The sequence below is a fragment of the Equus caballus genome, chromosome 5 (genome assembly GCF_041296265.1).
Source record: "Equus caballus isolate H_3958 breed thoroughbred chromosome 5, TB-T2T, whole genome shotgun sequence".
Classification (NCBI taxonomy): Eukaryota; Metazoa; Chordata; class Mammalia; order Perissodactyla; family Equidae; genus Equus; species Equus caballus.
In genome coordinates, this window is record NC_091688.1 from 103,733,088 (window position 1) to 103,760,271 (window position 27,184).

Sequence of the window (27,184 nt, forward strand, 5' to 3'; positions counted from 1 at the left end):
GACCCACACTGGAGGATGCTTATCTCACAGAGATTTACCAACCTCTTCTAACCACAAGACAGCTTCACAACGCATGCAATCAATGCAGACAGAATTCCAATCCTAATCTCTTAAAACACACACTATCTTCGTTCACAATATTATTCTTTGTCAGGTCTTTATATAAACGGTAATCATACTGTATATTTACCCTCCAGCAATACGTTTTAGCTCAACTTTACATGTTTAAGATTTCGGCAGGAGGACACACACAGCTCATCTTCCGTCACTGCAACCTCAACAGGATTCCACTGTTGGAATCCTCGACTGACTCACCAGTCTCCTGCTGACAGCATGTGGTTGTTTCCTATTAGTCACTAACACAAAAACAGGATTGGAACTAAACATCTACTTCAATAATCGGCTTTTTCCAGGGGATTCAATAACCAATTCTTGAAACATGGGACAATCAACAGCCTATGAGCTTTCAATCAGAGACCTGGCTGGGTTCTAGTCCCAGGACCAGCTCTGCGTTCTTGTGGCCCCTTCTTTAAATCTCCCTACACCTCAGCTTCCTCATTTGTAAAATAGAGTTAATAAAAATTACTAAATCTTTACAGCTGAAAGGACTACATAAGATAAAGCATTCGGCCTGACACAAGGTGCACATTCAATAAATGGTAGCAACTATTATTATTATCTCTTTTCAATCAAAATTATTGAAGATATTTTCGGGGTTTCAAAAAAGTGAACAATTAAATTATTTTAGCTGAGATTTGCTGTGTAATCAATAATAGCGATTTCTCAGAAGACTGCAAAAAAAAAACTTTCAGCAATGCAATGAATACAAAGGAGAGGGATGTGGGGAGGACTGTAACTTGGGAGTTAAAAGAATCAGGTCATAAATGGGAATGAAAGTGCTCCAGTAAACTGAACCCTCTTAAGGATAAACATACCCATACTGAATCCTAACCCACTTGTGTTCAACAGAAATATAATGTGAGCCACATAAGTAAGCTTTTAATTTTTTTAGTAGCCACATGAAAAAGGTTAAAAAAAAAGTAAAATTACTTTTAATGTATTTTACTTAACCCAATATATACAAATTATCATTTCAATATGTAAAAAAATACAAAAAATTAATGAGGGTGTTTTTAATTTTTTTTTTTTTTTAAAGATTGGCACCTGAGCTAACAACTATGGCCAATCTGTGTTGTTTTTTTTTTCTGCTTTTTGTCCCCAAATCCCCCCTGGTACATAGTTGTACATCTTAGTTGCAGGTCCTTCTAGTTGTGGCATGTGGGACGCCGCCTCAACGTGGCCTGACAAGCGGTGCCATGTCCGCGCCCAGGATCCGAACCCTGGGCCGCCGCAGTGGAGCACACGAACTTAACCATTCAGCCACGGGGCCGGCCCCTAACGAGGTTTTTTAGACTTTGTTTTTACAGTAAATCCTCAAAATCTGACGTGTATCCTACACTCACAGCACATCTCAATTCCATCTAGCCCTATTTCAAGTGCCAAGAAGTGACAGGTGCCAGTGGCTGGCCACGCTGACAGTGCAGTTTTAACCTATGACTTTTCAGAAAGATCCCTGCACATTGTTTTAACAAAGACTTTGTTCATTAGCTAATTCGGTCTCTAAGCCTTTCATCCAAGTAACTATCAGAGTGAGAACACTCACAAACTTGAGTTCTACCCAATAAAAATAGCACAACTCCATAATTTTATCATTGTTAAACATCACAGAGGAGCAAAAAGTGGGAGAATGATGGGTTACAGTTTACAAGACACATTCTTAAACATCATTTCGTAACTTCCCCAAAGCTCAGGGAGGTGGATCGTTTACAAATGGGAAAACAGCGGGCCAGAGTCAAGTGACTCGCCAAGATGGACTTATACGGTGAGTGGGCCCAGTTCCACATCTCCAAACTCCAGACTGCACACTTGTGCAGACACAAAATTAAGTGGGCTTGACATCTCAGCAGGGCCCCAAACGATGACTAGAGGAGGGGTATGGACAGGCTCTAAATTTCTCCCCAATTGCACCACAACCTACAATGAGGGCTTCAATAAGGGTTTCCAAATCTACACATCTGAGCACAAAAAAAACATAGTAACGGTCAAGCACTCTCAAATACTAAGGTGGAATAGTCCTGTTTCTCAAAAAATTTGCTCTTCTCCCAAGGTGAGTGAAGTCTTAAGTAGCAAACAAACGAAACTCCATTTTGGCTTCCCCAACCTGATGTTTTTTTGGGTAAACTTTAACAAAGCAAGTAAACCCACACTGCTTGATTGTTTAGCTTAAGGATAATTATTAATGCGTTTAAGTAAAAATACAATTACAAGGATTACTAACGCTGAGCCACTGTCTCAGAATCACAGAGTTCTAAAGGTGAGTCCACTATGGGGCAGTATACCGATTTTCCTTGTTAAGAACACTGACTGAAAGACATCATACCCCAATTTTATTTGTGGTTATTTTCAACAGTACGTGGGTCTGTGCGTGCTTTTAGTTCCTTTCCTGAAAATTCTCTCCAGTTTTTCTACAACGAATATATGTTAGCTTTATAGTTATAAAATATTAATAAATACAAGAACTTACCAAGGCATCTCTAAACACAGATGAGGGCTTCATACAATTTCTTTCCAACTTGAAACAAAACTATTCTGATGCCACGCTTATTTGACATGGTCACTAACAGGATCTCAATTAGCAAGGGCAAATCTCTTCAGAACTTAGTTTATAAATTTTCTCCATAAAGTTCCTTCCAGCTCTGACATTTATTAACTTTCTAATTATTTTAAATTTTTAACGGCCCTTATAAAGGCCGTTAGGGGCCTAGAAACATCAAGCTCATTTTAGCTAAAAGTCAGGATCTCACCCTACTTTTCTGAGGCTGCGGAACGAACCAATGTGAGCGTCAGCCCCCTCCTCCCCAGCGGTCCTCCAACAAAGGTGGGTGCCAGCGAGCGGCCGCAGGAGCAGCCTGGACAGCCCGGGAGGGGCGTCTCCGTCCGGCTGGACTGAGGTTGCTGCTTCTGCTCTCGGGGCGGCCCCTCCCCTCACCGGGAGGCCCCGGCCTGTCGCGCGACCCGGGGCCACCCTCGGGGCACCGGGCGAGGCCGACCCCGCGCGCGGGCAGCGAGCCCGGCCAGGCGCCACGCGGCCTGCAGGTGGGCGCGGCGGGGAACCTGGGGGCGCCGAGCCGGGGAGCCCTGCGCGGGGCCCACCCCGAGGCTCCGGCCGGGCCGGACGACCCGAGACCAACGTGCTGCCGTGCCCGTCGTGACCCCCGTGCCCACCGGGCCCGCCGAGACCATCGAGACCCCCGTGCCCGCCGTGACCCCTGCGACCCCCGGGACCGCCGGCCCGAGGCGGCCAGCGCCTCCCGTCCCCGGCTCCGGGCGGCCAGGCCCGACCTGTGCGGACTCGCGGGCGGATGTGGGCCGAGCCGGGCCCCGAGGTCCAGCCGGCGCCAGCGCCCCCGAGCCCCCTGCCCTCCCCTCCCCTCCCCTCCCCTCCCCGGCGCCCGGCTCGTTGCCGCCGTACCTGCTCCCGGGGCGGCGTCCGCCTCGTCACCTGGGCGGAAGTGCCCGGCCGCCGCCTCACCTGAGGCCCTCCCCTCGCTCCCCCCGCCCCGCCCCCTCTCCACCCCCCTCTCCCCCCTCCCCCTTTTGCCCTCCCCTTCGTCCCCTCTCTCCTCCCCCCTCCCCCGTCCCTTGCCCCTCCCCGTCCCCTTCATCCCCTCCCCCTCCCCGTCCCTCTCCCCTCCCCCCGCCTCCGTGCCCTCCTCCTCCCTCCGCCGGGTGGGGCGGAGCGGGCGCTCGGCTCCTGTGGCCACGCAGGTGGAGGCGGGCTGCGGGGCTGGAAAGGTGCCCAGGTGAGGCGCCAGGTGGAGGGGCGCCGGCTGTACAGGTGTGCCCGCGCCAAGCCTGGAGGGCAAGCGAGGGCGCGTCGTCGATCCCTCCCACGGGTTCGCTCTACCCGCGGCCCCACGCGGAGTTCTCAGAAATGTAACGCCGGGGTTGTTTCTTCTCGCTGAGCAGAGGAAAGAGGATCCAGCTGTAGTGGCCTCACCGTGCCCGGCCGCTGGTGCACGACCTCATGCCCTCTGAAGAAAGCGCTCCCCTGGCAGCTCAAGGGCTTGGCCCAGAGTTTGGTACCCACACGGGGTCTCCTGTCTCTAGATCCAGCATTGACTTCACTCCACATTTTAACATTCTTATCCTTGGTATCATAACTTGACTTTGAGAAAGATCTGTGTGACAACGACAATGGCATTATTCCACTCTCATTAATGTAACTAACTCGAGAATTTTGATGACAGGCGGCTTACTTTGTCTAATACGTCCACACGTTAACGATAAAGAGAATCAATCTTCATGTATGTACTCTTTGAATAAATGTGGTGTTTGTTAAGCACTGTGACATCAGTTGTAAGATCATGCACGTGGCACTCATAGTGTTATTGTTGGTTTGCTTGTTTTAAAGGAAATACTTGTTAGGCCCATAAAAAGATGCACAATTTCAGCAAGGTCGTGCTTCTCAGGAACTAACAAACTGTTGATGGAAATACACACGACAAATTACCAACTAGAATAAAGCCAGAACTTTCAGAAAATAAAGAGATTATGTTTGTTGTAAGCATTTGTTAGGACTTAGTTCTTAACACGTGTATGGGCTTTGCTTAAGCTCAAATGGAGAAGGAAATGCTTCCTGAGTCGGGAGGCAGCACACAGGTGGAAGTCAATGATCTCAAAGCATCACCTGCAAACATTGGGTCTCTTCTTACTCTAACATCTGATGATGGTTGTGAGAAGGGAATAGTCCCCTCTTTCTCAAAAAATAGTGTGATTTCGGTTGAGTGTGAAACACAGTTCAAACTCCTTTCCTAAGTATTCAAGGCCTCTACACTGGCCCCTCTTTGCTGACTCATCTCCCACTTCACCTTTCCGGGATCTTACTCTGGCCAGACAGGCCTGCTCCATGTCCTAGGACTCACCAAACAAAACTGTCCATTGGTCACCATCCCCTTCCCAGTGCCCGGAACGTCCTGTAAGGCCAGCCCTTCCTCCTGGGCTAGACTCAAATCTTCCTTCTGGCCAGAAGCTTCCACCCCAGACCCCTCTCTCCACCACATTTCATCTGATTTTCTCCACATCGTCGTGTTAATTTCCTGTGTGCTTCCCTTTGGCTCTTACCTGGAATTTAAAATTTTTTAAATTTATTCAATACATTTTTTTAATGAGTTTACTCTGAAAATGTTTACCTCTGAGAACCCTCAAGACTGCCTTATTCATAGAATAATGAAGCTGAACGCAATTTTTAAGAACACATCTCTGAAATCAAAAGATCTGAGCTTGAATCCTGACTCCACTGTTTCCTAAAATATGTGACTTTGGCAAGTGACTTAACCCTTGTAATTCTCATTCTTGAAATTGTGGGAACAGTGCTCACTTCATATGGCAGATTTGAAGGTAAAATGAAGGAGTACAGGTATTGCATAGACCTGGCACAGAGAAAGTCCTCAATAAATGAAGCAGCACATAGATGGGAAAGAGCGTGACAGTTACTGGTGACAGCAAGGGGACAGCCAAGAGCAGCAGTAACTAAGGTGAGGTCAGGGCAGATGGTAGAGGCCTGAGAATACCACAGAGAACACTAGGTTCTGAGGCTTTATCCTTCACCTCTGAGAAATTAAAGAACCACTGAAAATGTCTGAATAGGATTTTTTTTTAACATTTAATGATTGGTGTTTATTTTTTTAATTTTTAAATTTAATTTAATTTTTTGAGGAAGATTAGCTCTGAGCTAACATCTGCTGCCAATGCTCCTCTTTTTTGCTGAGGAAGACTGGCCCTGAGCTAACATCCGTGCCTATCTTCCTCTACTTTATATGTGGGACACCTGCCACAGCATGGCTTGACAAGTGGTGCCTAAGACTACACCCAGGATCCAAACTGGTGAACCTCGGACCACCAAAACAGAATGCACAAACTTAACTGCTGCGCCACCAGGCTGGGCCCTGGGGTTTATTTTTTAAAATACTTATTTTAGAGCAGTTTTAGGTTCACAGCAAGATTGAGAGGAAGGTGCATAAATTTCCCACTTACCCCCTGCTCCCCCACATGCACAGACTTCCCCGTTATCAACATCCCCCACCAAAGTGGGACATCTGTTACAACTGATGAACCTACACTGACACGTCGTAATCACCCAAAGTGCACGGTGTACATTAGGGTTCACTCTTAGTGTTGCACATTCTGTGGGTCTGGACAAACATATAATGATGTGTATTCACCATTAGAGTATCATACAGAGTATTTTCACTGCCCTAAAAATCCTCTGGGCTCTGCCTACTCATCCCCCATCCCCTCAGGCCCCAATTCCTGGTAACCACTGATCTTTTTCCTGTCTTCCTAGTTTGCCTTTTCCAGAATGTCATACAGTTGGCATCATACAGTGTGTAGTCTTTTAAGATTGGCTTTTTTTACTTTGTAATATGCACTTAAGTTTCCTCCATGTCTTCTCATGGCTTGATAGCTCATTTCTTTCAGCACTGAGTAATATTCCATTGTCTGGATGGACCACAGTTCATTTATCCATCCACCTCCTGAAGGACATCTTGGTTGCTTCCAAGTTTTGGCCATAGTGAATACAGCTGCTATAAACATCTGTGTGTAGGGTTTTGTGTCGACATAAGTTTTCAACTCCTTTGGATACATACCAAGGAGGTTAAACAGGATTTTGAATATGATCTAGGTTGGGTTTTTTTTAACAAGAGATTAATCTGGAAGCAGTGTGAAAAATGGATTGACAAAGTTTGGGACAGGGCGTAGAATCAGAAAGAGGAAGGAAGCAGCCATATAGCAAGGTGCACAGGGAAGGATGAATACCTGAAATAGTGTGAAGATACAGGATAAAAAATGAACACTTAGAAACATCAGTTGCTTCCTCACAAGAAAAAGGGATTAACGAAGGACGAGGAGAAAACTCAAGGGCAGAGATGATTCTAAGTTTTGAACTTGATAAAAGAGATATTGGTGGTGAAACTGAGAAAAGTCCATTTATTCTGTTTTGTTTTTTTGAGAAGCAGGACTCTGATAAAGTCAGTTTTAGATCTTACATTGACAATCAAGATGAAATATACTTGGCATACAGTAGGCCTAATTAAGTGATGGGTCTGAGCTAATTTCATTGGACGGTAGGCAGTTAGATTGGTGCAGCAGAGAGGACGCCATCTGAAACACTTGCGAGTCAACAGCACGGATCTAGTGGAAATCTACATGTGCAGAAGACTGCGATAAAGGCCTGCCAGAGCCCTGATATTGTGAATTCATCACCAGAGAAAACATCGCCCATCGAAGTCAAATAAAAAAGAAATTTTTGCAGAGTAACAATCTTTTATCTTTTAATGTTGCTGTCCTAACCATGGAAACAGGAGTTGGGGTGGTCTCCTCAGAAAGCTTTGCTATGGGCAACACCATCTGTTGATGTAATTAGGTGTGTGCTGGCATCTTAGGAATGGAAAGATCCGATGTACAGAGCCCTGGAATCCAAGAGGAAGCCCTGCTTCAGGCTTCGGTAATCCTCAACCCTAATGTTTCTATACAACAGTTTCCATATCGGGCTGTGCTATCCATGTCCTTTGCTTTCCATAGAATTTCTACAGAATTCTATAGAATTTTTATGTGACAAAGAAGTTTGGCATTGAAAACATGTCTAGGATTGAGATTTAAGAACTTTCTTACTAAAAGTAGACAATGTAGTAATCATGTGATCAGAGATATGCTTGCAAAGAAATAAAGTAATACATTTTACTGAGCCATGAGAAAATAGATTAAGGGGCAGTCAGAAGAGAAAGTAAAATTTTTAATATACCATCAGTTTAAGAGTCAAAAATCTTGCGTTGTTTCTCTACTTTCACAAGGAGACTCTGTCGTTCTCTCCAGTTTATACACTGCAGGAGAGAATGAAGATAATCACTAGAACCATAGAAATAGATTTTGCAGTGGGATTAACTAGCAAAGCATAAGCATTTTCAAATAGTCAATTGTTCAAAATTTCTATGAAAAATGACACAAATACAGAGATCAGCAATATTCCTACAGTCACCAGGAAAATATCTAATTTTGTCATAATCTCAATAAAGTCAAACTGGAAAGTTGCTTTCTATAACCTTCTGATTTTCATTAGACTGTATTTTGAAAATCAAACCAGAACATTTTGAAAGAGTGTCAAAATGCAAAGTCACTGTCTTTTATTACCAGATAATACGTGCAATAGATTTTCTGATCTTTACCCCTGGACTGTACCTAACCCTTGGCCCCTACCCGATTCCTAAATTTCATCTCAGGATGAGGCTGACGGATGGTGTTGAGCTGTAGATTATACACAGTATTGGTGTTTCTTTTAACTTAACGGTTAGTTTTCTAGTCTGTACATTTTCAGGTGGTCATGTATCCTGTGAAGATACAACTCTGTTCCTCCATTTTGACCTGAATTTTGAATTATTCTGATGCTAGTGACAAAAATTGTGTTCCCAGTACTGTTTGGGGGAAATATCTTCATCAAAGCCCTTGTCCTGCTAATAGCGCGTGCGTGCTTCTACTGCAACAATTAGCAAACAGTACTTTAACTGCTTGTCTTTTCTGCTATCAGACTTAAAGTGCTTAATTACTGGGTTCTTCTCTCTTCATTTTTTGACTCTGTAGGGTCTGACCTAATGTTGGGTACATAATAAATGCCTGACAAATATTTTTATGGAGGGGAAGGAAGAGAGAAAAAAGAAAAAAAGAAGGAAGAGATAGAGGGAGGAAAGAGGGAAAAAAGGAAAGAGAAAAGAAAGATGTCCACTTAAAACAGGAAGTTTAAAAATTAACTAGTAAATTTCAAATTTCCTTTCACTTAAACCTTTAATTAAGCATAAATGTCAATTTAAAATTAGCATAGAAATGCTGTAAAATTGATTTAAGAAAAAATTTAAATGTAGTTGCAATACCAAAATATTATTGCAAACAGTTTCATGTCCTCCTGTTCCAAAATGATACTTCTATCACCCAGGGTTCTTCAAGTGTGTTCTTGGGATCAGCAGTATCGGCATCCCTTGGGAACTCGTTAGAAATGCAAATTATCCTTCTGCATCTTCAGATCAGAAACTCTGCAGGTGGGACCCATCCTTCTGCTTTTTAACAAATCCCCGGGTGACTCTGAAGCTCCCTGAAGTTTGAGAACGATTGCATAACACAGTTCTTCAAAATCAGAGCTACTGTGCAGGAAGAGGCACCATTCAAATTCATGTATTTTTACGTTCGAGAAAAAGGATTAGACTTTCATTTTAAAAAGTACACATTTTGTTCAGTATACAAGCTATCCCTACCGCAGAACTTTTAGACTATACAGGAATTTAGGGAGAAGAGATGGAGAAAGAAACCGCCAGCTCCCCGAGTGCAGTGGCAGCGCTGTCTCCTGTCGCAGGCCCTGTCCCTCACCCCCGCGTTCACTATTGGGACAGTGTGTACAGCCCATCTTTGTGAGGAGTCCCCCACAGCGCTCCTCCCAGGTGACAGGAAGAGCAGACTCCGATCGGGCCACTTCACTGAGTCCCCGCGCAGCCTGTGAGCCGGCGGGCATCCCCCGCCCAAAGCCTGCCCGGACCACGCAAACCAGCTCCTGCAGGGCCTCTCAGGCCGCTCCCGCCGACGGAGAGGCTGCAGCAAGCCAGCTCGGCGCCAGCGCAGCACGGCGGGCGGCCGACCGTCCTAGGAGCCTCCGCCCCCTGCAGTTCTCCAAGACCACCCCGGCCGGCCCCGCACTCCCACCCGCCGGGAGGACCCTGCCTCCAACCGGTGCGCCGTCCCTTTAAGAGCCCTCCCACCCCGCTCTCCGCCCCACGCAGGCGCAGCGGAACCGGAAGTGCGCGCCGCTCCAGCATGGCGGCCTCCGGGGCGCCCCGGCCGGCTGCCCCAGCTGCGGCCGCCCGGCTGCTGGGCGTGCTATGGCTCGTGTCCGCCGCCGCAGGCGAGGACGCGCTCAAGTGCGAGGACCTCAGAGTGGGACAATATCCTCCGGGGCGCCGGGGGCGGGGACCGCGGCCTCTAGACCGGGCCCGGCGGGGCGGGCGGGCCGCCCAGGGGGTGCGGGGGCCGCGTAGTGGCTCTGCATGTTCGCCTGCGTGTGCGGTGGCCCGAAGAATCGGGTCCGGGTCCGGGGCCAGGCCTGAACGCGGCAGGCCCCCCAGGAAGGGCGCCGACCGGGGCGACGAATAGTCGTCCTCGACTTCACGCCACCCGTCGTGTCACCCTCCGTCACCCCGCGGGATGCGGCGCCCTGCGTAACGGGGACGTGCCAGCGCCCAGCTCTGTGTAGTGACATAGATGACGGTGACGGTGTGCCTAGGTGCAGGCCGTGGGATGAGCCAGAGCAGTGCTCCTGAGCACAGTGCTGCGCACAGTAGGGCTGTGTGTGCTCTGAGTAGTGACGCAGGTGACAGTGATGATGTGTTGACGTGCAGGCCGTGTGATGAGTCATACAGTGCTCCTGAGCAGAATGCTGCACAGAGTAGGGTTGTGTGTGCTCTGAGAAGTGACATAGGTGACAGTGACGGTGTGCCAACGTGCAGGCCGTGGGATGAGTCAGTGCAGTGCTTCTGAGCATAGTGCTACACAGAGTAGGGCTGCTTGTGCTCCAAGTAGTGACACAGGTGACAGTGATGATGTGTCAACGTGCAGGCCGTGGGATGAGTCATGCAGTGCTCCTGAGCACAGTGCTGCGCAGAGTAGGGCTGCGTGTGCTCTGAGTAGTGAGGTAGCTGACAGTGATGGTGTGCCAACGTGCAGGCCGTGGGATGGGTTGGTGCAATGCTCCTGAGCACAATGCTGCACAGAGTAGGGCTGCGTGTACTGTGAGTAGTGATGCAGGAGACGGTGTGTTTGCATACCAGCTGTGTGATTAGTCGCTCCAGTGTTTCTGATTTTAAGAACATAACTGGGCATTATGCAGAGTTGTGGTTTTTCAACCCTAGAGAGGCTGAGCTAGTAGGACTCCGAGGTGATGGTAACCAGAACGTGTCTGTGACTCCTGCCATAAAGATGAGGTTTCCAGTAGTGAGTCAGAAACCTTAAAGAGGTGTCGGGCTCTCTCTCCCCAGAGACATCTTGTGAATGCCTTATTTATCCCATTTCAGTGTCAATAAAATATTTAGGGAACAGAAAACCACCCCCAAACACACTCAAGTATTCTAATGTCTGTAAGAGGATCATTTTATACGTTTGCAAAAGCTTAGAATCCTGTTGGGGAGAGGCTGTAGACCCACATAAAACAACCGTCTTCCCTGTGGGCTGATACAGGTGCCCTAGGCTGGGATGTGGGAGTAAAGAGTATCTACCTCACAGGGTTGTTTGGGTTACATGTATGTGACAATACCTGGGCCCCGTAAATTAGTTCAACCAAATCTCTGGAAACTTTTTTTTTTTAACCTGAAACTCTCTTATAATAATTTTGTTGAGTTTTATTTTCATTTTTTCTTTGTGCTTAAACCCTAACTGACGTTCTTTAAGGATGGCATTCTCTACAGAGCTTTTAATATATATTAATACACGTTTCCTGTAATGAATTTACATTCAGGGATTTAGAGACACTAAAAGTACGTTTGTGCTGGTGACTTAGACAAACTAACACTATATGTGAATATAAACATGAGTGTATAATATGAGATATTAAAGATGATAATGTTTTGTGTTGGAATATAGTTTATATTTCCTTAACTTTTCTTATATATCTTTGTAAAGATCCAAAAATAAATGATGCTACACAAGAGCCGGTGAACTGTACAAACTACACAGCTCATGGTAAGACTGCCAGAAACCTGTCTTTAAAAAGAATTTTTTAAACATTATTTCATAGATCGATGTATCGTCACTAAAAGTAGTTAATAAAGGTGTGTTCTTGTTGAGTTAGAAAATTATTATTCGGTTTCCACAACAACTTAAAATTGGGCAACAGGATAGGTAGGGATTGTTAATATTTAATTTTAAAAAGAATCTTATTCTCTTAATTATATAAACTGGAAAGTTTTATATTTTCGTTCATGTTTTTTTAAACCTTTGGAATCAGTTTATATAGCTTTCTTGATGCCCTTTATTCACCAGCCTATGTTATGCAAAGGTGCTTCTTCAGTTAGATTTTTAATTACTCGAAAAGAACTTGAAATGAGACTGTTAGTTCAATAAGGTGCGGTGAGGAGCTATATCACCCGTAGTGTACACTTGTGAAATATACGTAGGTGCATCCCAAGTGTGAAAACAGTACGGTGAGGATTAAGTATGCATCAGTATTTTCTTAGATGTTTTGGTGATGATTTTGGGGAGCTTCTGTTGTTCTAAAATATGTGTAATGCCAGATAAAAATTAATGAATTGTTTCATGTAGTCTGTGTTGGAAGGGAGGCAGGTGGATGTCTGTTGGAGCTTTGTAGCTTTCTTATTTGGTATGGTACATAATGATGGGTGTTACATGGTATTATTTTGAGAAAAGAGCACCAGTTGACTGTATACTGATTGTTTTGTGTATTAGGAAATAAGCCGATAATTGATGTTTTCTTTGTAAGAAAAGCTCTTCAACAGATTCATTATATAAATGAGCTTAAAGGAATTGTTTTTGTTACAGCAGAAAACTTTTTCAAAAATATATTCAAATAATTGATATCTTGATTATGAATTTGTATGTATTTTAAAAAGCAGATGTCCTTTTATCTTTTTATATCTTTATATTTTGGCGCACTGTTACCCCAATTCTAGTCAGCAGATAGATTTGAAAGTAAATTTTGTTAAACTTTTATAATTGACATTTTGCTACTTTTCTGAAGTAGTGAAAATTTACCATATAAACAATAATTGTTCATATGTATACATGACTTGTATAGCAGATATTGTTTAATATATATATATTTATTTAATGTAGATGTGTTAAACTTAAAGGAAATTTTCAAGGAATCTACAGTTCAGTCTTTTATGTTGTGCTTTTGGAACACAGAGAATAGAGTTAACACACATAAAGAGGAATCAGCTTCCCGATATTCAACCATTATATGAGAGATGTTGAGAATCTATGCATACCACTGTGACTCAGGTATCTGACTTCCCACTAGGAGGCAGGTGGCCAGCTGTCTCAAAAGAGCCTTCTCTAGCCGGCAGGGTTCTTTGCAGTTCTGAGGATTTTGAAGGAAATTATACAACTAGAAAGAATAGTTTCTGCCCCAAAACAGCTCTGCCCTCCAGTTAGGTGTCTCTTTTGTATGAAGTAAGTTTGAATCTCCTTAAGCACTCATTGATAAATAAGTTTATAGACATATACAGAATCAAGTAATCAGACGCCAGGAAGTCTGAAGGACTGGGAGGGTTAGGACCCATCTCGGCCAGGAAGTCAGAAGGACTGGGAGGGTTAGGGCCCACCTCAGCCAGGAAATATGAAGGACTGGGAGGGTTAGGCCCATCTCGGCCAGGAAGTCAGAAGGACTGGGAGGGTTAGGGCCCACCTCGGCCAGGAATATGAAGGACTGGGAGGGTTAGGCCCGTCTCGGCCAGGAAATATGAAGGACTGGGAGGGTTAGGCCCATCTCGGCCAGGAAATATGAAGGACTGGGAGGGTTAGGCCCATCTCGGCCAGGAAGTCAGAAGGACTGGGAGGGTTAGGCTGGTCTCGGCTGGTTCGGTGCGCACTCAGGTGATGCGGGTGGAGAGCTGCAGGGAGACAGAGGAGAGCTTTGCATAGAAGGGCATGGCGTGGTTATTCCTTTGGAGAGAATAGACCAAATGCCTCGCTGAATGTGAGGACCTAGATAAAATGTTGTAGATTAATGAATAAGTGACTTTAAATCATTATCATGATTTTTAAAAGAAAATAAAGTTTCTGAGACAAATGTGAGTCATGGGGCTTCTGCATATGGATGTGCAATTTGTGCATGACACAGCGGTGTGCAGGCGAGAGCTCGCATGGGTTCTGCCATCCCAGCCCAGCACCTGTGAGGCTTGCTGTCCACAGGAGGTTTTTTAAATTGCCCTTTTTAAACACACAAAGGCTAGTGGAGTGGCCGTGGTGAATCACTTCCAAGTCCTGACCAGAGAGGACATCAGAATCACCCTTGAAACCAGCTTTTTGGTCCTAACATAGAGCTGATTAGCAGGAGAATAATGTTAGAGTTGGAAAAAGTGTAGTAAAATAATCTCTCTTGTTCCTCCAGCCAAAATTTTTCTTCCTTTGTTTTTTCACCGATTATATGAAGGACTATTGCAGAAAGCTCAAACTAAGTTTAATTTTCTTCAACTGTGCTCTTCGGGTAGGGGTGAGTGGGAAGAGAGTTTTACAAAGAGGGGAAGTTTGGGAGTAGAGAGTAGGAACTGGGACCTAGACAAAGGAAATTTGACTAGGATAGTAAATTGACGTGATCTTACAGTGGTTCCCGGTTAGCCCAGTGCCAATTAACAGGCATGTTCATTTGTTGAGAAGTATTTGTAATAAATAATTTAATAATTAAATGGATTAAAATAATTGAAAGGATAAAACCACTAATGAAAATTAACTTAGATTATAAAATGTTATTTATTGAGAAATTATTTAGTTTACTTATTGAGAAATTATTGCATGGCGGGCTTCTGCTGAGTGGTGTAGATGATACATGAAAGAAGACAGAATCGAGGAGTGTTCTGTCTTAGATTACAGAGACATATGTAAGCAAGTGTTTTCAGTTCTCCAATCAGTGAAAATCAGTGAAATACAAAAGTATTTAGACTCCTTCTCCAGAAAATTCTTCTCTGTCCTTTGGCAGAAGGCATTTTTTATTTTCTTTAGTTTTCATTGAAATATATTAACAGAAAAGTACACATAAGTGTAACTTAAGTGAGTTTTCACAAACTGAACACACCTGCGAATGCTTCCTGATCTAGAAACGACATTATCAACATGCCGGAAGCCCCCTCATGCTCTCTTACAGTCACTGCCCTTCGTCCATGGGTGACCATTATGCTGACTTCTACCTGCATAAATTAGTTTTGCAGCATGTGTTGTTTTTCAGCTTTTTATTTGGAGATAATTTCAAGCTTACAGAAAAGTTGCAAGAATAAGAATAGTACAAAGAGGGCCAGCCCTGGTGGCCTAGTGGTTAAGTTTGGCATGCTCCACTTGGCTGGCCAGGTTCCGTTCCTGCGCACTGACCTACACCACTCTTCTGTCAGTGGCCATGCTGTGGCTGTGGCTCAAATACAAAAAGAGGAAAAATGGCAGTGAGCATTAGCCCAGGGCGAATCTTCCTCAGCAAAAACAAACAACAAACAAAACAGTTCTTTTAAAAGAAGAAAGAGTACGAAGAACACCCACGTACCCTTCACTCCGGTTCACTTGTTGCTACACGTGATCTTTCTTGCTGTATCATTGTGTGCCCATGCATGCTCTCTGTCTCTCTGAATTCCGATATTTATATTTTGCCCCTCAGTATGTTTGTGTGTTTTTCCTAAGAATAGAAATATTCTAACATAACCACAGTAAATTTAATATTAATACACATACTTCACTCTACCATCCACATTCTAATCAAATGACCCAAATAATGCCTTCATAGCATCTTCCCCAGTGTAGGATCTTCGGGTGAGGTTTTGCCTTTAGTTTTCTTTAAACTGGCACATTTCCAAAGCTTTCTTTGTCTTTAATGACACTGACATGTTTGAAGACTACAGTTCTCTTTATTTTAATAGAATGTTCGCATTTGGGACTGTCTCATATTTCCTTAAGATTTAGGTTATACATTCCAGGCTGGAAAATTACATAAGTGATGGGCTGTCCTCAGCATCTGACATCTGAGGCACATGATATCCATCTGCCTGTCGTTAGTGATGTTATTTGTTAAATGTTGATCACTATTTTTCCACTTTATAGTTAATATTTTTTCCTTTGCAACTAATAAATGCGAAGACTTATTAAGACCATGCAAATATCCTATTCCTCATCAAAAATTTCCCCAGACTTAGGATCCGTGATGATTCTGCCTAAACTATTCTTTACTGTGATAGTTGGAAAATGATGATTTTCCAACTCCAGCACTCCCAGAGGAACGCTGCTCTTCGTGCTGGAAATATGGAGAGAGGGTTGGCTCTTGCCAGCTTTATCTTTTGTTTTCCCCTGAATTCTAGATCGGCACATTTAGTTATCTGGTCATTATGCAACATAACCTGTTACAGAGCTCATGTGAAGTCTGACCCTTTCATTTGACAGATCAAGACTAGAGTCCAGAGGCACAATGTTACCTGGAGTAGGATCCCAAACCACCTGCTCCCTAGTCAGTCCTTTTTACTGTTAGGAAACTTCATTGATTATTTCTAGTTTAGCTTTTTTGCATTTAAAAAACAGTGATTTTTTTAATAATTGAGAAATGGTGTGTATTTATTGGCTTAAATTGACGCCATGTAAATCCCAGATACTGGCCAGAGCCAAACTTTTTGCAAGAAAAGTGCAAATTGAATAGTTTTCAGGCTTGTGGCCTGTTGCTTAGTTTTGTCTACTAGTTAACGTTTATTGGTAACTGGCTTCCTTAATCTCATCTTAATTGATTTGTTTCTTTTCGCTTGTTCCTGAAATCATTGTGAGCATGGCATTATCATGGTATAATGGAAAGAGTGTTGATTGAGAATAATGAATGGTAGCCTAGGACTTAGAGAGTACTACCTACTTATGAGACTGGTCAACTCATTTAATTTCTTGGAAGCTCAGTTTTCCTGTTTGTAAAAGGAGAAAAAGAAAAAGGAACATATTACTAGTTCTGCCTACTTAACAGGTTTTTTTTTTAATGAGTCAAATGAAACTATAAAGTACATAAAAAATGAATAAACTCAGGGTTGTTGTCGATTCTTTTGAATGGAATAATTTCATTTCACAAAATCTTGCATTAATTTGACACTCACTCACAATGTTATATTCATTCTCCATGCCAGGTTAATTCTCTTAGTCTTCTCAATGTTGACGGTCTCCCATTTTCTAGAGGGGTGCCTAACCCTTGTTGAGCATGCTAACCAAGCACAGTGCTTGACATGCCACGTACCTTTAATATGTTTAATAGCGTTACAAGGGTATTGTTACAATGCATTTCTATTAGGCAGGGTATACTGGATAGTAGCCCCAACTGGAATCGTAATTATAGTGTTCTATATTGCTACTGTCTCTTTAAGATGTGATTTTTGATAGTCTGCACAAAGATCTAACAAGGCCATAACACAAGAAAGTGACAGCTTCAAACTGAGCAAGTGCAAGGTAATACATTTGGAGAAAAATCATCCAAAATTTGGTAATAGAATTCTGTTTTATCATACAGTTCTCTAATCCAGAACTTACTACTTTGAGGATTTGAAAAATTTAAAGATGCTTTTTGAGGAAAAGTTTGTGTTTATCTATAGATATTCTTGCAGGTTACTTCTTTGTGGAGGTGTAATGGTCCTTATCAAAGCAAAAAACTATTTTTTTTTTAAAGCTATGATTATTTGGTGAGGAAGATTGGCCCTGAGCTGACACCTGTTTCCAATCTTCCTCTTTTTTTTCTCCCCAAAGCCCCAGTACATAGTTGTATATCCTAGTTGCAAGTCATTCCAGTTCTTCTGTGTGGGATGCAGCCACAGCATGGCCTGACGAGTGGTGTGTAGGTCTACACCCAGGATCTGAGCCAGCGAACCCTGGGCTGCCAAAGCCGAGCGCACGAGCATAGCCACTTGGCCGTGGGACCAGCCTCCAAACTTTAACTTTTAAACCAGACATCTCTTTGACTAACTTACATGCTTGTGCCTAAACTCTTGTCTTTAGACTGGAGTACACGTGCTCCTGTGGGTAGACAGAGCTTCCAAGTGGTAAACAGGTAGAGGTGTTGGGCTAGTTTCCTAGGGCTGTTAGAACAGTGTTACAACCTGGAGGCTCAAAACAGCAGACATTTACTGTCTCCCAGTTCTGGAGGCTGGAAGTCTGAAATCACGGTGCTGGCAGGGCCGTGTTCCTCTCAGACTCTGGGTAGAATCTTTCCTTACCTCTTCTGCTGCTGCTGGTGGCCGGCAGTCCTTGGCATTCCCTGAGTTGCAACCACGTCAGTCGAGTCTCTGCCTCTGTCTTCACATCATCTTCCTGTGTGTGTGTTCAACTTCTTTTTATAGAGACACCAGTCTTATTGGATTAGGGTGCACCCGATGACCTCATCTTAACTTGGTTAAATCTACAAAGAGCCTGTTTCCAATAAGGTCACATTCTGAGATACTGAGGATTAGGACTTCAACATCTCTTTTTAGGGGGACACGATTCAGCCCATAACAGTTGTCTTTAAAGGACTCAATTTCCAGATCCTCAGCTTTTATATGTGTACTTTTTTCTAAAATAAAATGTCCAAGTTTTAAAGGAGATCTCTTTCCTATCTGTTCTCTCTTGGATCCTGATGGCTATCAAATTGCTGTGGTGTTTAGATTCCATTTTGAAGAGTGCTGTAACATTTCAATTTCAACGGCAGTATTTCCAAATGCTGGAAATTATATTTTTTTGAACAACTTAAAACCATGATGAAAAATTTTAGATGTCAACTGAAAAATGTGTAAGAGAGTACATAGTTCTAAAAAATTATTTTTAGGGAGCACATGAGCAAAATCTTTTGAAGACCGCTGATCTGGAGCAGGGTCCCTCCACCTCGGAACGGTTAATGTTTTGGACTAGACAACTCTTTGTTGTGAGGAGGCTGTCTGCTGCGTTGTAGGATGTTGAGGAGCATCCCTGACCTCTACCCACTAGATGCCAGTGGCAGCTTCCCAGTGGTGACAACCGAAAATGTCTCCAGACATTGCCAAATGTCCCCTGGGCAGCAAAATTGCCTCCAGTTGTTGAAATAGAGCATATTGATCTCCATTCAGCTGGTAATGTAGAATATGTATTAGCGTTTCAGACATTTGCTTGTCTCAATTTTGAGTTGTCTACTGTAGAGCTCTGGTCAAAAGCATGACCTAAGATGGCAGCCTTTCAAGAGATGTAACTTAAGGGACGTGATGATTTATTCACAAAAGTCAATACGTTTTATCCCTGTATCAAGGCAGGTAGCCAAACAGCTGTGTGTAAATTGTTAACTTTTGCCGCCTCTCTGTAGATGTTAACATAAGCCCTTGCCTGTGTCTGGAGCGGCGTAGGAAGTGGCCGTGTGGAAAGCCTCTGTTCTGTAAGAGGCCTTCCTGAGGACCTTCTCTCTGAACGTTCTCTTTCCCTGTGTTGTGACCCAGACCAGGTTCCCCCCGTAAGTGAGAGGTGGGTGCACTGGTGCGCCTTCTTTCAGATATAGCACAGTAGCTCTGTAAAGCTTTTTGCCTTAACTACCTGGAAGTTCTAAGCTAAATTTGTGGGTCAATCACTGTCTTCCCTTAGTTGTTTCCTAGTGTAATTATTTCTTTACTCTCCCTCTTCCCTTCATTTTATTACTTTTTTCTTGTTTAAATGGTTCTCAGTTGTATTGAATCTGTGCCTTTTAGTGTTCAGCACCTCCTTGTTTGGAAATTTAAATACACTAAATACATACACTTATGCATACCTATATACATACATAAATAAAATTTATGCACAACTAGAAGGACCCACAACTAAAATATACAACTATGTACTGGGGGAGATTTGGGGAGAGAAAGCAATTAAAAAAAATTTATGGGGTGATGTAGTTTGAACTATCAGCAACCCAACAGCATGGTGCTAAGTCATTATTGGTTTTTTCCTGGTATCATTTTCTGAGTGTACTACTCTGGCCTAAAAAGGGACAATGATTTGTTGGAAATCTTAAGATAATTATAAAGTAGATAGAAAATAAATACCATTTTCCTCTCATAATAAAACTCTGGAGTCTCTGTTGTCTTTTGGACTATTATATGAAGTTCTATTTTCATTTTCTCAAAGAAAAAATCTAATTATTGATGCTAAACAGAGAGAGAAGCATTTACTGAAACTAGGCTAGAAACGTGAGTGCCTTGTAGGTAGAGATGGTGAAGGAGGAAGGGCACTAACATTCGCTGGGTGCCTGCTGCGTGCTGTGCCTTGTGCGAGGTGCCTTCCAGCATGGTTAACCCCCACCGTGGTCGTCTGATACATGGGACGTTACTGCTGTTTTCGTCTACATCGAATCCAAGGTTCTGAAAGGGGCAGTGCCCAGGTAGGGCATTCTCACTCCAGAGTCCTTGTTCTTTACACAACGAGGCTATAAAGGCTTCTGGACAGTGCCTGCCTAGTACATGGCAAGCTCCGTAAGTGTTCCTTTCTCTTCTTACCATGTCCTCTGGGTGTGAGTAAAGATCGAAATTGCTAAATGCTGAGAAAGCATGCTACGTCAAATCCTGGAGGGAATAGAAGAATACGTTCAGAATAAATAAAAAGAATCTTGGTTTATGGCAGCCATCATCTACAACAGTTGATATAAACTGAAAATGCAAAATCAGATTATGTTAAATTTCATGAATTAGCCAGTGAGTTACCAATGAGAATTTAGGAAGTGTCCTGTGCCCTAGAGATGAAGTAGAGCAGTGACCTTGTGCACTTCTTCCCTTGTCCCCTTGGCGGAGGCAGGAGAGTGAAGTAGACGGGTCGTGCATCTAATGCAATGTGACGGCTCCTATGTTTTTGTGTTGAGACCGCTGTGTCATATTATCTTTGTCTTATATATGAATATGTATACTTATATACATAAAATGTGGCTTTTCCTACCTAAAAGTCTCTTGTTAGATGAGATGTTATCTCAAGAGGTGGTTAGAACCTTCTATTTTCTTGGATTCTTTACTAGTCTTAAAAAAAACACAGTCCTTTCCTACAGAACAACAATAATGGTTTCTTACCTTTTTCTGCGTTTAGTTCCATGTTTTCCAGCACCCAACATAACTTGTAAGGATTTTGGTGGCAATGAAACACATTTTACTGGACGTGAAGTTGGTTTTTTCAAGCCCATATCTTGCCGAAATGTGTAAGTACATTACTGAAGCTAAATTTTCAGATTACTTGCCTGTGTTGTATCTTGATTGAATAGAGTGAGGAGATAAAGGGTTAGTTTATGGGGAAACTCCTGCACTAATATAACTTTTATCTTTTTGCTTGTGACAGAAAACCTCTATTTTAAGTGTGCACATTATTTTATAAGTGCAATTTACTAACTGAGTAAAGCTCAGTAGTTCACTGTGTGGGATAAATAAAGACTGTAAATGGGCTTATGCCACATCAGTTCAGTTAGTTTGTACAACCAAATGAGTTATGAAAAAATTCTATTTTCAAAACTTGGGGCTTTCTAGAGTGCAAATAAGGGATTGTGTACCTATAGTATCAAAAGAATGCTAACTATCGATCATTTCCATGTTAAGGGCATTTTGAAACTTGATTTCATTCTTTGTAGTAGGTATGGATGATGAATGGTAATGGCAAACAGAATTCAAAAGTTCATTTGGGATATTAAGACAAATGTCTATTTTGTTAGGAATGTTCTTTGTTTAAAGGACTTTTAAGTTTGCTTTTTATTTTTGCTACAGTAAAGCTAATATTTTATTCTTATATTTCTGTTTGTAATAAAAACATTTAGGTTTACCCATTTTTATTAATTGCTGGCACTATATTTTTACCTTTTTAACTGTACATTGTTGCATTTTATTTGATGGCACCTATCGGCAGTGGTATCAAGAAATAACCACTGTTTGGCTATTTCTACAAGTTCTGTTAGAATTCTTAGAAATTGTTACTGGAGTCTTTTTTTTCTTTTGACCCTACTTCACTGAGTTAATGAGGGGCTTTAACTTCTATCTTGCTGTGTAATCCTAAGCCGATCACTTAAGCTTCTTGGGTTCCAAGATTTCTCATTAGTAAAGTAAAAATTGTTAAAAGGAATTATTTTCAAAGTACTTAGATATGGTTTAGTCAATTTTTAAATTTGTAGACTGGTATTTCTACCTTAAACCTTCCAGATGACCAATAATTTATTAAGTGTTGGTCCAGGATATCACAGGTTATAATATAACAACTAGGAAGGCGTCTGCTAAGTCCAGCTAATTACCGCGGTTGGGCCTTGCAGGTGCATATTGCCTGTCACGGTGGCACCACGATGGTCTGTTGCTTAGTTTCCAAGTTAATTCTGATTTTTCTTTCGGCATCTCTGGGTAGATTTGGCTCAATGCAACTGAGCTGCGCGAATCATGCTCACCAGAAACTGATGTCAGTTATGATAAGAAACAAAACTCTCAAGGAAACTAGATACTCCAAGTCTACTGGCTGACTTATTCCCCTCCTATAGTAAAATCTACAAATGCAAAATAGAATTTGCTTGATGAGCATTGAATCCGAACAAGGAGACTTAGGTTGATGGATAATTTTAATGATGTCACAAAATTAAGATAAGCTGATATATCATTTTCCTTTATCAGGACATTCAGTGCATGCCCACCAAAGAGCCAGCTGCTGCTCAGCTGCTAAATAAAGACTCACTAACAAATTCTTATTCACTGAGTGTCCCTTTCCAGCTTTCGTATTTTCCTTCTACTCCTGTTAGCGTATTCTTTTTTTTAAACATTTGCACCTGAGCTAACAACTGTTGCCAATCTTTTTTTTTTTCTGCTTTAGCTCCCCAAATCCCCCCCGCCCCCCTCCCACACATAGTTCTGTATCTTAGTTGTGCATCCTTCTAGTTGTGTCAATGTTAGTGTATTCTTTTTCAAACTGTATGTCGTATTGATACTTGATTAAAACGCCATGATAGTGTTGCAGATACAGCCGTTCTGCAATGTGTCCTTCAGCAGCTGAAGTCTAGTAACTGTCTGCTGGATTACCAAGCCACACACCTGTTTGTACCGGCCATCCGTAATGCTTGGAGCAGGCTTACTCCTGCAACAGCTGTCTTTAGAATTTCAGTGGCTTAACACGTAAAAGTTATTTCTCACTCACGTCATGGTCCACTTTGTGTTGGGTTGGAGGTCTGGGTGAAGTGAGTGAGTCGTGCAGGAGCCCTGCTCCTTTCGTCTTGTGCCTTTGCTTCCTCCAGTCCTTAGAGTCCTTTCCATTCAGCCAGCAGATGGGAAGGAGGGAGGGAACCCCCTGTAGGACTATTTGATGGGCCGGACCTAGAAATGACATACGTCACTTCTGTCCCATTTCGTTGGCCAAAACTCAGTTATAGCTGCACTTAACTACAGGGTGGGCTAGAATCTGTAGTTTAGCTGTATGTCCATGAGAAAAATATGGTTTGGTGAACAACTAGACAGTCTCTGGCACCCCCGGTTTTCTGATTATTCTTTAGGGCAGTTTATTTATTTAGGTAATTGCTTACCTAATTTCATTCTCCTTCCCAGCTAAGCTTTTGGAAAGACTTATTTCTATAGTACTTACGTTTGTGGATTTTTCTGTCTAATGCAGTATGGCTTTTGAGCGTGCTGAAATTCACCAGCCATCTTTGTTGCTGTGTTGAATGGATATTTATAGTCCATATCCTAATCTTTCTACAGCATTTGGCATTTGCTTCTCTGAAGATACTTTCTTTCCTTGACTTCTAGTATAAAACACTCTTCCATTTCCTTTGATTCCTCTTCCTTCTTCCTTAAATCCTGATATCCCCAAGGTTGTTTCCGTGGTCCTTTTCTCTTTTCATTCATCCACTCCTTTGGCTTCTCTCACTATCTTTATGTATATTAAGGCCCCAAACTGAATCTGTCATCTCTTCCTTCAGATCCTTTCCTCCCTTGTCTTAGTGAATGGCACCTGTTCTGCCCAGTTTCTTTTTCTTTTTTCTTTTTTTTTAAAAAGACTGGCACCTGAGCTAACATTGTGCCCAGTCTTCTTTTTTTGTTGTTCTTCTTCTCCCCAAAGCCCCCCAGTACGTAATTGTACATCCTAGTCGTAGGTCCCTCTGGCTGTGCTGTGTGGGGTGCCACCCCAGCATGGCCTGATGAGCGGTGCCATGTCTGTGCCCAGGATCCAAACTGGCAAAACCCTGGGCTGCTGAAGCGGAGTGCACGAATTTTGCCACTTGGCCACTGGGCTAGCCCCTGCCCAGTTTCTTAAGCAGAGACTTTGGAGTTATTCTTGGCTTCTCCTTTTCCCTCATTCCCCACATGTATTCTGGTTGCTTCTGCCTTCTTAATATTTCCCAGTTTTGTTCACTTCTCCCTCCCACTGCTACTGCCCAGTAGGTTATAGCTTGAGTTTCTGCAAAGCTTCCTCATTTGTTTCTCTACTTTCATTCTGGTGCCGCATTCCAAGGTGGATGGGGCACCACTGCCCTCCACGTAACGTCTGACATCCCTGTATACTGGATGCGTAAACAGAATCTCTGGGCTGTTTACCACCTCCCCCAACTCCCTGAAAATGTCCTAATTGTGAGTACAGTGCAAAAAACATAGGATTTTAAGCAGGAGACTGATAGGATCAGATCTGACTTTAAAAATAACTCCAGCTACCTCACTATTTCTTTACTCCCCTTTGCTCAAAAGAATTGTCTAATACTTCCTTTCTTCAAGTTTTTCCTTCTAACCTTTGTTAAGCTGGCTCTGTTCTGTCTTTTGCTCTCACCATGTCACCAGAATTGCCCTTGCTGAGGTCACTAATGATCTCCTCTTGGTTAAATTTATTGGTAAATTCTCAGCCATTATCTTATGTGACCTGTCAGTTACATTGACACAGCTGATCACTCTGTTCGCCTTAACACACTGTCTTCACTTGACTTCCAAGATACCGTATTCTTCTGGTTTTACTACTTCTCTCTGTTAGCTCCTTCTTGGTTTCCTTTCTGGTTCTTCTCTTCTTGATCTCTTCATATTAGAGTATCGCAGGGCTCAGTCTGCGAATCTCTTCTTTTATCTGTCTACACTCACCTGGAAATCTCATGGCTTTGAGTGCTTCCTGTACGCTTCTAATGCCCTAATTTATATCTCCAGCCCAGACTCTCTTCTTAACTCCAAGCTTGTAAATCTGGCTGTGTTGGACAACTCCACTTGGATGTCTGATAAACCTCTCAAACTCACATATCCAAAACTGAAATCCTGATCATCCTTCCCGGGTCTGGTCCATCCTCAGTCTTCCCCGCCTGAGTTAATGCTAGTTTATCCCTCTAGTAACTTAGGATGAGATCTTTAGCATTATCCTTGCTTCTTTATTTTTTTCATACCCTAAGTCTAATACATCCGGAAATCCAGTTGGCTGTACTTCAGAATATATCCAGAATCTGATCACTTCTCACTGTTTCCTTTGCTGTTACTCCAGGTGAAGCCGCTATTAGTTTTCACCTGGGTTACTGAAGTAGCCTTCAGACTCTTTTGACCCTGTGATAGTTGGAATTTATTCAGCCAATTTATCCCTCTCAGTCCCTGTTAACAGGGCAGTGTATCCTTCCGACTCCATTGGTTTTGGGCTTGACCACGTGGTTTGCTTTGGCCTGTGCAGTGTTCGCAGGTGTGAAACAAGCAGAGACTCGTGCGCTTGTAGGGCTTAGCTTTCCTCTTGTGCTTCGCTGATATGTCCTGAAAAGGACTTGCCCCAAGTAGCTGCTGCACCTTCAGCCTGGGCCCCAGAAAAACTTCAGTGGAACTGATTTGAACTGAATCCACAGCCTGGATTCGAACTCAGCTAAACTTCCGCCTGAAACAGCATCACCGGCTGAACCCATAGAGCAGCTGACCCACAGCAATCGCAGTCTGCAGGTGTGAGAATAATTGCTTATTGTTGTAAGCCACTGAGCTCTGGGTGGCGTGTTGTACAACATCACTGTGACAATATCTCACCAGTACTCCTCTGCAGTCTGTTTTCAGCACAGCAGCTGGAATGATGGTTTTAAAGTCTAAAGCGGACCATATGACACCTCTACTTAAGTCCTGCAGTAGCTCCCCGTATCTAAGAGTGAAAGCCAGAGTCCAAGGCCCCCGCGTGCTCTGCCCTCTGCCCTGTTACCTGTCTGACCTCGTCTCCTACTCTTCCTCCTCCTCTCCCTCCACTCCCGCCACACCAGGCTCCTTAACAGACCTCACAGTGTCAGGCGTGCTGCCCCTGAGTAGCAGTCCCTTTGCCTGGGATGCTCTTCCCTTGGAGGTGTGGAATGGCTCCCTCCCTCAGGTCTTTGCTCAAACGTCACCTTCTCCATGAGGCCACTCTGATCGCCCTGTTTCAGTGGACCCTGTCTGTACCCCCAGCATGCTGGATTCTCTACATCCCCTCCTCCACTTCATTTTTTCACAGCTTTTCTGACTTTCTGGCATAATGTGTGATTTACCTTTTAAATAGGTCTATGATTATTGCTTGCTGCCTCTAGATCATAAGCTCTTCAAGGCCACATTCATTAATATATCCCAGTGGCCTAGAATAGTGCCTGGCATGTGTAGCCACCCCAAAAACATTAATCGAATGAATGAATGAGTGGATGAATAAACCAATTGACAAATAAATGATAATTAACAGTTTTGTTTCCTGAAGTGTTTAAATGTTGGAAATACATGCATGTGACACTCAGGTTCTAATTTCGTGCAGAAATGGCTATTCATACAAGGTGGCGGTTGCACTGTCTCTCTTTCTTGGATGGTTGGGAGCAGATCGCTTTTACCTTGGATACCCTGCTTTGGGTGAGTACATTTCGTTAAGAAAAATCCTCGTGAAAGTGGTATTGTGGGTAAAGTACCTGTTCTTACGGATTAAATCTCTGCACACTGTTAGCAGCGACAAGTTATCTGTAACTGGAGTCAAATAGCGTTCTTCTCGAGTATAGAGCCAGCAGTTGGCTCTACAGTTCAGCTGAGGTAAGAAATACTGACTTTTCCTGTATTTTCATCTCTATGAAAACACTCAAGATGGTGTAGGCACTGACTTAGAGCAGACCTGAGCTGTCCTTGCTGGTGCTGGGCACACAGTGAACGTACAATAAATGTTTGACAAATAGATGCATTTCTCTTCCTATCCCTCCAAAAAGTATTTGCCTTCCACCTGAGCCTCTGTCAGTGTTGCCGTGGCGTGGAAACTACTTCTTTCTGAAGTTGGGGTTGGAGCTACGGGCAGCAGTGTGAGCCGGTGTGGAGCCCGACCTCCATTACCGGAGCTTCCCACCCTCCCTCCAGCTAGCTGCCGTCTGCACGTCTGCCGCAGCTGCTAGTGCTGATGGGCACTGTTGACGTCAGACGATAGCTTCTGTGTAAACAAGACCTTCACTTGCCTGTCC

The 27,184-nt window shown here is 43.3% G+C and overlaps 2 protein-coding genes across 19 annotated transcripts in view; one reads left to right on the forward strand and one right to left on the reverse strand.

The window, feature by feature from the left end:
• PATJ (PATJ crumbs cell polarity complex component) overlaps positions 1-3,633 on the reverse strand; it is a 302,489-nt gene extending 298,856 nt beyond the window's left edge. For 6 of the 11 annotated variants that reach the window (XR_011438912.1, XR_011438911.1, XR_011438913.1 and 3 more), the window contains exon 1: positions 3,533-3,617. The gene's annotated coding sequence lies outside the window, so the exon portion shown is untranslated. Of the gene's footprint in view, positions 1-2,584; positions 3,051-3,532 lie in introns of those variants that run through there. The other 5 variants (XM_070267562.1, XM_070267564.1, XM_023642013.2 and 2 more) reach the window with 2 other exon arrangements.
• A 6,231-nt stretch (positions 3,634-9,864) lies between these two features.
• TM2D1 (TM2 domain containing 1) overlaps positions 9,865-27,184 on the forward strand; it is a 38,056-nt gene continuing 20,736 nt past the window's right edge. For 3 of the 8 annotated variants that reach the window (XM_023642020.2, XM_023642022.2, XM_023642021.1), the window contains exons 1-4: positions 9,885-10,043; positions 11,759-11,832; positions 20,869-20,977; positions 26,503-26,594. In XM_023642020.2, coding sequence (XP_023497788.1) covers positions 9,916-10,043; positions 11,759-11,832; positions 20,869-20,977; positions 26,503-26,594 — 403 coding nt within the window. In that variant the 5' untranslated portion in view covers positions 9,885-9,915. Of the gene's footprint in view, positions 10,044-11,758; positions 11,833-20,868; positions 20,978-26,502; positions 26,595-27,184 lie in introns of all 8 variants that reach the window. The other 5 variants (XM_023642019.2, XM_023642018.2, XM_070267565.1 and 2 more) reach the window with 4 other exon arrangements.